This window comes from Artemia franciscana, chromosome 12, assembly GCF_032884065.1.
Source record: "Artemia franciscana chromosome 12, ASM3288406v1, whole genome shotgun sequence".
NCBI classification, from domain to species: Eukaryota; Metazoa; Arthropoda; class Branchiopoda; order Anostraca; family Artemiidae; genus Artemia; species Artemia franciscana.
In genome coordinates, this window is record NC_088874.1 from 10,804,013 (window position 1) to 10,819,527 (window position 15,515).

General features: G+C 30.7%; 1 protein-coding gene across 1 annotated transcript in view; it reads right to left on the minus strand.

Moving 5' to 3' along the window:
• The window catches only part of LOC136033671 (uncharacterized), a 29,863-nt gene extending 14,566 nt beyond the window's left edge, over positions 1-15,297 (minus strand). Inside the window, exon 1 of the mRNA XM_065714504.1 lies at positions 15,201-15,297. Within this exon, the coding sequence (XP_065570576.1) occupies positions 15,201-15,209 (9 nt within the window). The 5' untranslated portion in view covers positions 15,210-15,297. The remainder of the gene's footprint in view (positions 1-15,200) is intronic.
• Between the last annotated feature and the right edge of the window lie 218 nt (positions 15,298-15,515).

Consider the following 15,515-nt stretch of genomic DNA (forward strand, 5'->3'; position numbering starts at 1 on the left):
TTAAGCTTATAAATGCTTTTAACCTGAGGGTTTCGGTTTTCTATTGGGAAGATTGGAATTTACAGTTATAAAAGGATTGTTTAGAGAATAGTCTACTAGTTATTTGAATTTTGGGTTTAATAAGTTATTGATGAACAATGTCGGTCTTGACCATTTCATACAATTTTTGGGTTCCATATTGGTTTGAATCAGGCTTCAGCTCTGGCTTTTTTATTCATTGATACGATAGAGCTCTTTCTCCAAGATTCTTAATCTGACTTCGCTTTATGATAAAATCACTGGGGTATTTACTAGTCAGTGTTTATACAGTTTGATTGCCTAGTCTAATGGGGTTCAAATATTTTGTGTTCTACTGTCTTAGGTTACTATCTGTTGATATTCAGAAGACAGATTCTGTCTCAAATTTAAAGTAGGTGGTCCTCAGAAGATTAACGATTTCTTGTGAATGAGCCAGCTCATAAGACATACAAGGTATAAAACTTTCGTGTTTACACTGCTTAGAATATCTCTTGAAAACAAAGCAGTGAGACTGCTGCAACAATAATTGCACGAGGAATTGAGCAATTGGATCTCTTAGAATAATTTTGCCACCTTAATTTTTTCTCTTTTAATTCAAGCTGTAGCCCAACCTTATATATCATACAGGTGCTCACTGTTGTCTAGAAACTTGGATTTGAATTTTAAACAAGCGTCCTGTTTTGGAGCAAAGTATTATGACATATTGGTGAATAGCTGGAAAAGAAAATGACACTATGACAGTTTTTTAACGCTTGAAGTACTTAATATTGGGAAACTTTGATATTATAAAGCAGAATGTATTCACATATTGGTGTTTAGATTATGTAAGTCCTGACAAATATAGTGGTTTTTATATAGAAAACAGGTTTTTTTTCTCTCTTATAAAAACAAAATGTTTTTTTTAGTTGTCTAGTTTTGATGGTTTGGAACACTGTTTTATATAGAAAGTGGGTGGTGGAACACCAGGGTACACATAAAAATAGGAAGAAACCCTTATTTTTGGTCATTAGATGGTTTTTCATATTATTAATCTTTTTGAAAATCCATTTTGATTTTATAAGAGAGATTTGTTGTACTTTTAATCTAGTATTTCCTTTCCTCCTATTTTTCCCTTTTTCTAATTTAGAAAAGTAATCGAGATAAAGATGGTAGGAGAGGTGTTTTTTGTCACTAAGTTTTTATTTGTCAACTGTCTACGGGTGCCCGTTCAGATGGAGAGTAAGTCTTATATGATTGTCTTATTAAATGAAGTAAACTAAAAAAAAAACTGAACATCAGAGTAACAAATTTCAAAAAGAAAATGCCCATTTTTAAAATCATAATTTTGGTCTTGAGGCAACTCAGATTAAAGATATAAACACTGCATTTTATTTGGTTTTAACAACTACTGCCATGAGTAAATACCATACCAGGAGTAAATACTATATTTTTTAGTTACTACCACCAACAGTCACTTGCAACTACTACCAAATTTAATAGTGAAAAATATAAAGCTTAGTTACTATTTACCATTTTTCTATTTTATTTGGAAAACAGTCAAACACTTGATTGTTAATTTATTCATAAAAAACCTCACATTGAAGTATTTTGTATAATTGACAATTCGTATCTTGAATAAAGGAATTTATGCTTTCCTTAATCTTCAATAAAGCATAAGAAATAACTAACATTTACTCAATTGATTGGGAATTGGAAGTTCTAGTGACATTTTTATGAGTCAAAACTGACCACAGGGCAAAAGTCCCCTTCCCATCCACCGCCTTTTCTTCCAAATACATTTGTTAAGAATCTTGAGATATCAATTTCGTTTGAATTAGTTCAAAATTTATATAAAAAAACTCTGGGTTTGGCAATACTCACCAGGGCCCGAGGGGTGGATTATGCCATGGGGTACATTTCGTTTTTATAGAAGGGATGCTCTTATAAGCCCTGGAACAGGGTTATTTGATTTAAAGTTCTAGTTAACATTTTAGGAGCCAAAAGACATCAAAGGGCAACAAGCCCTCTACCCCCGTGGCCTTTCCCCCGAGTCCCATATGAGAAAATTTGGAGATGGAATTTTTTTTTTAAATAATTCAAACATTAGATAGTTAATACTCTTGGATAGACAAAACCCCCAAGGGCCTGGAGGCATGGGTTGTAAGTTATTTCCTGGAGGCATATGTGGTACTTTTTGATTGTATGCTCACACATAGCTTAGAAAGGGTTCATTTGACTGAAAATTGGATTATCTAGTTCACTTTTTAACAGTTAAAAGAGATGAGAGTTCTTTTCCCCTAAGCCAATCGGATAAAAAACATTTAAACATTAGATAAGAAAAAAAAAAACGGCTCAGAACGACCCCTCAGAATCTGCCCTTTAAGTTAACGGGTAGGTTTTTTAAGTTATGCCCGTGGGGTATATATTGTTTTTTTACAAGGGACGCTCGCATAAACATTAGAGAGGGATAATTTATTAGAAACTGAAGAGTTCTAGTATACTTTTAAAGAGTCAAAAGACACAGAAGGGCAACTAGCCCCCCACGCCCTTTTTCCCCTCGCCCATCCAACAAAAGTTTTGAAATGGCATTTTGTTTAAAAATAGTCCAAAAATCAAAAAATAGAACTCTGGTTTTAGCACAAACTCCTGAGCCCGCGTTTCAGTTACTTAAATTATGCCCTAAGGGTATATAAAGCTCTTATGTAAAAGGAAGTCATTTAAACTTCAATTATGGCTCATTTGGTTGGAAATTGAAAGGCCTAGTATTTCTTTATAACTCAAAAAAGTCTACTCCCCTTTTTTTATAAGTCAAAAGGGATCAGAAAGCATTTATCCCCCTTAAAAACACACAAACACACACACACACCAAAATTTTGAGATTGCCAGTTTTCGTGAAATAGTCCAACGATAAGAAAACAAAAATTTTGGGTTCAACATACCCCAATCAAAATTCCCAGTGCTCTTTTTAAGAATCATTTTGATCAGACGGCCACTAGCCACCCCCAAAAATCCCTTTGTTCCCAAATAAATCTAATAGAAATTTTGAGACAGACCTTTTGTTCAAAATAATTTGAAGATCAATTAAAAAAAACTCAGGGGTCAAAACAGCCCCCCAGAGCCTAGTGAGGTGTTATAAGTTATGCCAGAGGGGGATATGAGTTTTTTCTGCAAAGGGTAGCCATATAAAAATCACAGGTGGTTAATTTGATTGGAAAATAATATATCTTTCTAAACTTTTAAGAGTCATCGAAAGTCATCGGTGGGCATAAGCCCTCCATCCCCCCCGCCAACCCTACCTCCTCTAAAGGCACATGATCAAATTTGGAGATGGCCATTTTGCTTGAAATATTTCAAAGATCAGATGACAAAAAATCTGAGTCCACATACCCTCCCCCCCTTGAAATTCGGGGGAAGGGCTATAGCCTAGGCCTCTGAGGGCTTTTAAAGTTTTTACGTAAAAGGTTTTGGTAATATCGTCATCCTATCATCAACATATAGTGCCATTATGCAAGGTGGTGTCATATTAACTTTAGAGGAAGTTCATTCGATTGGAAACCACAGTTTATTAAACCCTTTTTGAAATTCAAAACTCATCAAAAAGTGTCCCCTTCTCCTCCCCTCTTGTGCCTTTTCCCCCTAAATAAAGCTTCCAACAATTTTGGAATAGCCATTTTTTTAAAATAGTCCGATTCAAATATCTATGGCTTAGAGGTTGAGAAACCTTCCATAGCCCCAAGTGAAAGGATTATAACTTATGCAAGTTGCCCATTATTACAATGTAAGTTTCTTGTTGAAGTAGTGGACATATTAACTTTGGAGGGTGCTCATTTGATCGGAAATGAAAACTTTAGTTCATTTTAAGAGTCAAAAGTGATCAATGGGCAACACGCCTTACTTTCCCAAAGGGCATCTGGTCCAAATTATGAGATGATCATTTTGTTTATAATAGTTAAAAGGCTAATTAAATATCCTTCCGGGCTTTTCTCCTCTCCCAGCCCCGGAGAAACGGCTCTGAACAGGATAACTGGCTTATTGTTATTTTGATACTTTGTTTACTTTGATACTTTGTTTACTTAGATGCTTTGTTAGCTTTGATAATTTGGTACCTTGAAATTAGTTTTGATATTTTCATGAAAGTTAAATGTTTAAGAAAAGAAGATTTTGAAATAAGGCATCTTCTAAAACTAGAATTTTATAAATTAAAAACGAAAGAAAAATTTAGTAACAAAACCTTCCGAAAAGAAAATTTTTCAATGAAATATATAGCCCATATAAAACTTGAGACCAGCAGATAGAAATAACTGTTCAAATTCCAACTAAAAATGACAAAAAATTACTATTAAAGGATAAATAAAACCCCAAATCAGTAGAAATTAAATAAGCAATGATAAAAATAAAGAATAACACAAATACTAAAATAAATAAATACATTACATTAAATTGCTCTTAAGGAAAAAATAAAACCCGAAAACGAACAGAAAAAAAAACAATAATAGCAAACAAAAATACAATAGGTAATAATATAAATGAATAGACTAATCTTAAAATGAATGAAACTTAAATGTTATATGCATATTAAGCTTTAAACAAACAAAATTCACAACAAACAACAATTTATGTTTTGCTTCCTTCTCTCACTGTATAAGCCTACCTAATGTGTCATTGGCACCTTTAAAAACTAAAATTGTCTTGAAGAGTCTTTGAAAGTACAAATAAAATCATATTTAATATATTATGTATAATGATATTATTTGTTTTAAAATTATCAGAGCAAAATTTTATTTTTATTTTTCTTTTAATTTCAATATCAATGCTGTAACATTCGAAAAAGAGAATAGTTTTCCTCTAATTCGTTTTCAGTGGAGCACCGAAGATGGAGTAGGTCTTAGACTTTACAGTTAGGAGTGGTATAAAGGGCAGTCTCCAAACTTTTGTTTGGAGTGAAACTATATTATCTTAAACAGTCTTGGAAAGAACTAGTAAAATTAAACTGAATAATGAATATATAATGGTAATAATTATTGACAGCTCATCAATTCAAAATTTCATTTTAGTGTAATTCTTATGTTTATTTTCAGTGTTGTAATAAGTACAAAAGAAAATATTTGTAATATAATTCGTTTCAACTAAAGCACCTATGACACAATAGGTTTTAGACTTTTACATTAAGAGAAGGAGACAATACCCAAACTTTCTTTGTAGTGACTTTTGTTCACTTTAAGCCTGATTTGAATATTCATTTTATTTCCCTCTTCAAGGTTCATACAATTTCTTGTAATTTATTCATTTATTTTAGTATTTGTGTTATATTTTATTGTTTAGATTGCTTATTTAATTTTTGTTAATTTTGGGTTTCATTTATTCTTTAATAGTAGTTTCCTGTCTTTTCTAGTTTGAATTTTTACAGGTATTCTTATCTGCTGATCCTAATTTTAATAAGAAACTAATTTGAAACGTTCAAATCATCTCAAAGGGGATCTTGTATTAGTTCAAATGTTACTTAGACTCAAAACTTTCAAAAATATAACATTTAACATCTCAGGAACACCTAATAGTTTCAAAATGTTAATCTTAAGAATTGTTAAACAGGCCGGTAAACTAAATAAGAAAGAAATATATTTCACATCAAGGTTATAATAATCCATTTTAGGATATATCTCAGAAATGGTCGTTGAAATTAAGTTGATTTTTTCAGGCAAATTTTTGGTATAAAAGTAAATCAAAAGACAATATTGAAGTCCGTGTTGTTAGAAGGGTGTATCCGTCATTTCTCGGAAACATTAATGGGCCTTAACTTTCATTTCTTAAAGTTTGTTGAGAGATATAATGAACAAAATCAAAAGACACCCTTTCGATCCAAGGCTCTCAAAAGTTAATTGACACCTTATAAAAATTTTAAGGTACTCATTGAAATCCATATAGTGAATATAAATACTTATTCTGAAACATTATTGAAACTATTAAGGGTATTAATATGAAGTTTTCAAGATAATTTAGAACGAATATGAAAGTAAATTAAAACTCATCATATGTATCTAGGCTGTTTGACTGGTTTTTTTGCTAATTCTCAGTAATGCCAAAGGCCTTCAAATTAAAATACTCTAACAATATAGAAAGGAAATTGATCAAAATCAAAATACTCAATAGGCATCCATAATCTCTCTGTAATATATTGGTAACATAGACAGATGTTAGTTTGAACATTCCGGGGATATTGAATTATTTTGATGTAATTTATATGCATCCAGGCTGTCTGAAGGTTACAAGTACTAAGCACGAGCGAAAAATTCCATTAACTTTAAGCCTTAATTGAATATCCAATGGGTTTTAAAGAGAATTAAATGAATCCTTTTACACACATTTTGTCAAAGATGATTGTTCCTTTCTTAAGATTTATTAAGGGTATTCTGTTGAAACTTTCAGGACAAGCTTAGGTGGCTCTTGAAGTGTAAAGAAAGACATTGACGGGATTCAGACTGTAACGGGAGATTTTGAAGAAGTGGATAGAAATTAGTCGAAAACCTCCGTTTAGTCCTGGCAGCATTTTTGGAGTAAACTTGTAACATGGGAGACGCATACATTTTTGAAAGAACAGCAAAACCTAGCCATTTAAATTAGCAGGAGACATTAAATGGAAATATAAAATATAGCAATACACAAACTAAATGTAAATGTGTTAAGCGTATCTGTAGTATCAAGTTTATGGTTAAGGAAATAATTTTGAAACTTTCAAAAAATTTAAAAGAGAATATTAAGATAACTCTGAAGATAACAAGTCCAAATGAGAGTACCAGTTAAATGCTGATGGGAATCTGAAGGATCTGACAATATCGTCAAAAGTGGAAAAATGAAAGGGATAGCCAAAAGTATCAAGTTAAGATTCTTAAGAAAAGGTTTACGAAAGGGTTTTTAAACATTGAAAGGGTTTCAAAGGGTTTTTTGAGCAAAATCAAAAGAGATCTTACACCCAGTTGCATAACCTGACTGCTATGAGAGTCTATCTAAAATCATAGCGATTTTGCAAAAAAAAATTTAAAATTCAGTGAATGCTTAGGTAAATATATAAATACGCCATTTAAAACAACTGCATGTATCCGGTTTATTAAGAGTATAAAAATATAACATCTATTAAACAGTTTGACATATCACTTTGAAACTCTAAAGTAATATTAAGAGCGACTTTAAAACCAAATTATGACATACTAGATAGCTTATGGAAAACGTATAGCTATCACACTCCTTAGAAGGCTACATGTGTTAAGCTTTGAAAATTATGAAATGCTAAAGAATATATGAAGCCAAATAAAACTTTTTTTTTTATCTGCGATATTAAAAGAGTGTATCTGTAATATGTTAGCAAATTTAAAATATTCGATTCAAATTTTTTTGGTGTGTTAAGGTTGTTCGAAATTAAATCAAAAGACAACGAGTGCTTCAAGTTATTCAAAAGTAAGTGTCTTCAAAATCAATAACACAGCTAAAGAAATTGAGTAACAAGATCTTGGGTATATCGATATAACTTTTGAATTAAATCAACTGACGCTCAACACATCTAAATTGTAAAAAAATAGAAAATTCAATATTCCACAAACTTCTAAGAAATTTTAGCTGGTACCCTTAGGGAAAATCGAGTAAAAAATAAACTACTTTGCAGAATTTTTCGTGTTTCCTTAATGTCAAGATTAATTGATTAATAAATCAAAAACAAATATTTTTTTTAACATCATTCTTTTCAAAACTGCGTAACCAGGATATAACATTAATTGCTAGGTTTTTGTTTAGATCAGGTTTATTTAATAGCATATAATGAGATAATATAAAGTAAGTTATGGTAAATGCTTGTTTGGAAATTCATGTACAGCTTATATCGTTTAAAATTTACATATTAGACCCAACTTTCATACAGCGTAGGTGTTAGCCAAAGAAGTAAAACCCCTTATCATTTACCAATCATTTCCTATAGGCTCCAAGTTAATAATTCAAGTCATTCTAATATATACTTCTTTGACACCAAATTTGAAGAAACTAAATTTTGATTTAGTTTAAATTGCGCCTTCCTATTCCCTAAAATTTTCAGCTTCATACGATTAATGATATAGATACTAATATTATAGAAGTAGTAATCATAGATGGTAGCAGTATTATTAGTTGTAAGAACGGTAGTAGCATAGATAATAGAAGTTGTAGCATATACAATTTGTCTTTTTGTCAATTGAATATCCACATCATGTTTGGAAGGTGTTAGTTAATATCTTACATGTTACTAATATAACTCTAATATGCCTATATTACAATCATCACCCACTTAAGGTGTTTTAATTTTGTTCAATAGTTTCTGAAATTTTGTTTCCTTATTCAAAAGTTTAAAAAATGTATCTTTATGACAGCCTGGTTACATAGTTTTCTTGTCTATTAGTATCACCTTTATTTTCTCCGCGAGTGCTATTTTAAACTAAAGTTTATGCAAAGCGTAACTTAGTTCTCCATCCCTTACCAAACCTTCGGATTATTCAAAAAGTTCTCAAAGTTAAAATGACCAACGTAGTTTTAAGCTATTTAATTAGATTCTATTTGATTTAAGAGGATCCAAAGATGCATTTGTCATGTCCTATTAAAAGTTTTGGGTATTAGGTTAAAGCTTTCAGGAAGAAGTTATAAAAATTAGTTCTCAAAAATCATATCTGTGTCAAGCATGAAACGAACAAAACTCACAACAAACAAGAATTCAGGTTTTGCTTCCTTCTCTTACTATAAAAGTCTAAGACCTACTGCGTCATTGGCACCTTACTGAAAATTGACTTGAACAGTCTTGGAAAGTACGATTGAAAATATAATTAACATTTTATTTATAATGATATCACTTGTTTTAAACTTATCACTGTAACTGTCTTAGTTTATTTCTCTGTAACTTTTATTTTCAATTTCAATGCTGTAATAACTTGAAAAGAAAATATTCGTCATGTAAATCGTTTACTAAGCACTTTAAAGCTATTTTAATTCAATTCTACTTGGTTTATCCTTAGATTCTCCCATATGATACTATTTTCAAATCCTTATTTAGTTCAAGTCTCTTATGAAAAATTCAAAATCTTTGTCAACTGTTGCATTGTAATGTAATGACTTTGTCTAGTAACACTTTGGCTAGTTTTTTAACTTATACTTTCATCTAGTTATGCGAAAGCCTTGTAAGGGTCAAGGAGATTGGCTTCCGCTGTTGCACTGAAATAAATAAGAGCAATAAACTATATGTAATTAGTTTATTGGGTATGAATTATGTTTTGTTTTTATTGATTTCTTTTAGTTTTACTGCTGATGATGAACACCGTATATGTGTTAGAAATATACAGTTAAATATTTTTATATCTGTTCACTGTTGATTAAAAGGTTCCATCCCTATTTTGAACTGTTATACTTTTGTCATGGAAAGACAGTGTGGTGTTCAAACTTATTTGCGTCGATTACATATGGATAATATGACCAAAGAGGTTTCTAAATATATTAACACCTATAATAGTCACGCAAATGTTATAAATCAATAAGATTTTCTTTATCACTGTAAGAAGAAAAGGATTTTGAAACCTTCAATAAAATTCAATCTAAATTTAGGCACTTTTAAATGAAAAAATTTCGAACGTGGTCATATTTCAAGCTTTTAAATCATCTGATTAAAGATAAAAGGAGAAACAGAACTTTATTAGTGAAACATAAACTTTTCCTGGAAAATATTATATAGAAAAAAGGTGAATTCTTTCTCACTTTTTCTCACTTCAATCATGATTTTGACCTTTTCAGAGAAACATTACTTAAATTGTTTTAAATTTATCTAAAACTAAGGCCGTAACACCTTCATCAACTCTTGAACCAAGTATAATTAACTCTCATCAAGGACCTTAACATTAGAAGAAAAGTCCATATTAGAAAAAGCTTCAAAATTTTTCTCTAAAACTAATAAAGTCCGAGAAGAAGAAATTATTTCTTCAATAGAAACATCTTTTCATAGAAACTCCATCCTAATCAAAGATAAAAGACTAGTAAGAGCTTCTAAAATTAAATAAAATTACAAAAATAAAATTACAAAATTAAAAAAAAATTAAATTAAATTACAAAAGCAGAAAAGGATAACACTTTAGTGGTAATGGACAACAAGAGATTCGATTCAAAATTAAACGCTTTACTGAAAGGAAAAAAAAACGTACAAAAACTTTCTTTTGACCCGTCAGACTCGTACACAATGTAGTCTAAGAACGAGTTAAAGAGTTTGAAGGAAAAAGGGAAGATTAAATCTCAACTTTCTTACAAATTTTTACAAAGGAAGTTCTTTTTTACTTAAATTATATTGACTTCCTATGCTGCATAAGCCGAGTCTACCATTACGACCAACTGTTGCAATTACAAAGTCACCAACAAGTGCTCTGATTAAGTGGTTAGTGTCGTTATGTAAACCATCATGTTGACACAAATTTCTTACATCAAAAATTCATCAGAATTTGTAAAGAAACTAAAAGAAACGAAAAATTTCTTCAATTTCTATAATCTCAAATTTCAACATAGCACCAATGTATACGAGTATTGATGCAAAGACCGCAGAAATTCTTCTTGAAAGGAAGATATTTAAAGATTTTCAAAATTTTTTGAAGTCGGTGTAATTATGAATTTAGTTAGGTTGTGTAACACATTTTCTTATTTTTTTTTAATTCAGAGAGGGTTTTTTCGAACAAGAAAATAGTTTACCCATTGGGGCCCCCTTAAGTCATTTATAAGCAATTTGTTTTGTAGAAAACCTCGAAACAATAGCGTTAGATCCATATTTTCTTAAACACAAATTTTGGGGGAGATATATGAATGACATAATTTCAATATGGAATAATGGGGAGGAGAACTTGAAATGTTTTACAAAACATCTTAATTTTTGCGCACGTGATTTATGATTTACAATTGAATTAGAAAAGGATAAGAAACTTTCATTTCCGTATGTTCTTGTTTCAAAAATGAAAATAGTCTGGATTTTAAAGTTAGCACAAAAACTGCTAACAATATTAGATTTTTGTCGTTCTTCTCCGGTCATGCTCAACAACTAAAAATTGGTTTAATCATATCCTTAACTGACCCTTTTTTTAGAATTTGCTCTCCAAAATTTATTAAGGAGGAATTAGTGTTGTCAAAAGAAATTTTAACAAGTAACCATTATCAAGGCTGGTTAATTGGCCAGACTTTTTCGTAAAGAAGGAAAAAAAATTCTATAATTTTCTAACGATATACTGGAGACAACAGAGAAGAAAGATATTTTTTGTTCTTTGCCATATGTTCCAGGACTGAGTGAAAAACTTAAAAGACTTTTAAAAATAATTGTCTGAAGGTACTTTTAGGAAGTAGTAATACTTTGGGTAGCCTTTTAAATTCTTGAAGTATCGAGCTTCCGTAGAGCAACACAGTGGGGCTTATAAAATCATATGTACTTGTTGAAGGTCTGATGCGGAACGTACTAATAAGAATTTGAAAATGAGATTTCTACAACATCAAAATTCTATTTCATTATCCATAAGATTTCCAGGCGGTTCTATTGGGAAATATTTTAAATTATCGAAATCGTTTATTTTGTTCGAGAGTGTCTCTTTGATTTCTAGAGACCAAGGCCAAAAGCAAATTTTCAGGAAAACAATCGAACTTACAAAAATTATTCAAAAAATTTGCATGCTATCTATAATACTACAACTACTACCATAATATTCCGTGTACTTTATTAAGGGCAAATTTGGACTAAACCAAAAGACGTTTTGTGCATGTATATTTTCAAAATAGTGTGTCTCTAGAGCTTATTCAAGTATTAAGTTAAAACTTTCAGAGAATACTTAAAGGGGAAGATCACGTCACTCAAAAACAATATGTGCACACGTGCACACTACTTATTGGGAGAAAGAAATGAAAATTTTTTTTTCTATAACATCTTGATTTTATGGGAGGTGATAAAAAACTTACAATAAATTTATAAGAGGATAAGAAACTTCAATTTCTGGATGTTTTTCTTTTATAAAAATGAAAATAGTCTGGATTTTAAAATTTACAGAAAACCTGCTATCAATAATAGATATTTGTCATTCTTCTCTGGTCATGCTCGCCAAGGAAAAACTGGTTTAATCATATCCTTAACTAACCGCAATTTTAGAAGCTGTTCTCCAAAATTCATTGAGTAGGAATTATTGTTGTTGAAAGAAATTTTAATAAGTAACCATTATCCAGGCTGGTTATTTGACCAGTCTTTTCTGAAAAGAATAAAAAAATAAACTAGAATTTTTTAAGGATATTCTGGAAACAGCAGAAAAGAAAAATTTGCTTTGTTCTGAACCATATGTCCCAGGGCTGAGTGAAAAACAGAAAAGGAATTTAACAAAATAATGGTTTAAAGGTATCTTTAAGAGGTAGCAATAATTTGGCTATTTTTTTATTCTGGAAGGGATCGGAATTCCGTAGAGCAGCCAAGTAGGGTTTATAAAATTCCATGTACTTGTGGAAGTTCTTATGTGGGACTTACTAACCAGAATTTAAAAATGAGATTATTACGACTTCATAATTCTACTTTATCGTCCTTCAACCCAAATTTAAAAACTGAAGATTTCACGTCGGATCTATCGGAACATACTTAGAATTATCCAAATCATTTAATTTTGTTTGAAAATGTTTCTTTGATTTCTAAGCACTATGGTTTCAAGCAAAGTTTCAGGGAAACAATCAAAATGAAATGAAAAACTACTCAACAATAATTCCATAAGCCAAGATAGAGGTGAATTTGGATTAAATTAAATTTATGATAAATTACTTAGGTCAAATAAAGTAAATCTCACCTCACCTAAGAGCTATCACCTCCGTCCACCTGATTTGTCAGATAAATCTAATGAGCCGGACACGATAAGGTAAAACAGATTTGCTTCCGCTGTTGTATTGAAAAAATAAGAGCAATAAACTATATGTAATTAGTTTATTCAGTATAATTTTTTTTTTTATTGATGTCTTTTAGTTTAGCTCCTGATAATGAACACTGTAAATTTGTTTGAAATATTCAGTTAAAATTTTGTTTTATATCTATTCACTGTCGATTAAAAGGTTTCATCCCTGTTTTCAACTGTTATACATCCTTTCTAAAATCATACTGTTCTTGTATTGAGAAAATATCTACAGCATCTCTAAGGTTAAAAGGTAAAGAATCTCTAAGGTCTAAAAGAAAGAAAACAATCAAAATGGGGTTTTCAAAGGCTAAATGAAATTACTAAGCAAAAAAACATAAAGTGAATGTTTTGAGAGAACAGCAGCGTCTCTAATTCAGTGCAAAAAAAATGATATAATAAAGTTAAAAGCAAGAAAAATAAAACAAACACGAAAAGTACAACAAAACCAATGAAAAATCACCAACGAATTAAATAAAATTCAATAAAAGACCAGAATTTATAAAAATCAAATACAAAACAACAATAAAGTAAGTTATTCATCAATATGTGTGATTTTCAAAAATCCGAAAAAATATAAACTACCATCAACGGATAGTAACGAACAACTGAGAAATAAAAGAAGAAATTTCATTCTCTCAAAAAAAACGTAGCAGCAATTAAATAAATTGGAGAACTAGATCACTTAGTTTCTGATTTTAACTATTTTATTTTTCGTGGATACCCTTTGAGACCTAAGGGGTTAATGATGTATTGGATTATTTGATTTGAGAAGTGGTTCATGGTTTATTTCAGGCATTTCTAAAATATTGGCTTCTCTTTTGAGAAAACCGAAATACAAATCATTTCTTCTTAAAAAACCTGAATCTCTGTTCAAAGCTATGCCTAATGTTTGTATTTGTAGACTTCAGCAGCTTCTCTGTAGTACTGGACAACACCTTCGTGGGTGTTTGTTCTTTTGAAATGTTCACTTTCTGTGTTTTCTTCAGTATTTTCATTTTGCCTTTAAAACCCTATTTTTGATCGTTCTATTTTGTTATGTTATACCAGATCATTCCCTTTCTACAAAAATCAAGCTAATGCTTTTATTGTTAATAAGCTCACTCTTATCACTTTTTGCAGTGAAGCGTTTGATTTTAGTTCCCTTAGAATCTCTGGGTTCTTCCACATTTTAACAAACATTTTCATAAGCTACAGCAGCTTTTTATTTTTATAGTGTCCAGTAGTTGTCTTTAACCGCATAACCACCATGCTAAAAAAGTCATTTGTTACACTACTAGGATCAGTAGCGCGATTTATTAAATCTAATCGTTACGTTAACAGATTTTTCCTAACAAAATACATTTTTATTCATATCCAAAGTCAAAACTTTTTATTCTCATCTATTTCGTTCCTAGTAACTCAAACAGGGCTTAGCACAATGTAAAAATGTTCTGCCCATATTTTAAATCTTTCCCTATTACTTTCTTATCACCCCAATTCCTCGTTATTTTGTTCGAAAGTTTTCTTAAGGGTTATAGACTTTCCTTGCATCAAAATCTACTACTACTAAAATTAAAACATCTCATTTCTGCACCAGGGGGCCTGGGACAAATGGAGCTACACAAACTTCTTTTTAATCTGATTTATTAAAACTATCACTCCTTAAACATTCCAAGGAAGTTGCCCTTGCCAGTAAATCTATTTCTATAACATCCTACTACCCCGTTTGGGGAAAGCCGGATTTTTACGTGGCCCTATATAGTTGGATGATAAGGACAAAAATTGCTTTTGGCTGCCTGACTAACCGTCTATTCCAACAGACTGTATCATCAGGTACCCAAAACAATCTGAAAGCAATTTCTCTCAAAAAACTCTATTATCGAAAGAGGAAAATAGAAATTCTCCTCTGTCATTTGAAGTCCCGATGCTTCGGAACCTTACTTTACCATTATCATCACTGTAGCCTTTAATTAATTCAAAACTTTATCTTAACTTTCTTCGAAACTTTTCTCAGTTGCAAGAAGATAATCTTGTTCCTGGTTGTTACAGTTTAAATGTCTTCATTGTAAAAACCATTTTTTATTTAATGTCACCAAGGTAAGTAAGGCTGTCTCAAGGATCAATGTAACAGTAAACAACACCAGTAATCGTTAGTTTTCTTGCTTATGTATTTTATTAAATTTATCTTAATGAAGTAGATAAAAACTGACGTATTCTTTTCTAAGTTTATCACTTACTTTATTTATTACAGAAAGTAGAAGAAAGTAATGATTTTTTTCTAACCTGATTCATGTTTCCTCAGTATAACATCCGTTAAGACTCTTTATCAAAAGAACACTGCTCATTCCTTTTATTCTTTCTTGTGTTTTATAGCATAACGTTTAAACTCGTTATAAAAAAAAAAATCAACAGTCAGGTTCTTATATGTATCTGGTGTATACATGTAAAAATATACCAAGTTCAATAGTTTTACCAAGTTGTCATTCCATTTGCTTCTGTCAACCTTTAAATTTGCTTTGATTGGCTTTGGGCATTTTCACTCAATTCTAGGCTTTTTCACGGACTTAACTAATCAAAAGTGTTTGGCTAATTGAAAAA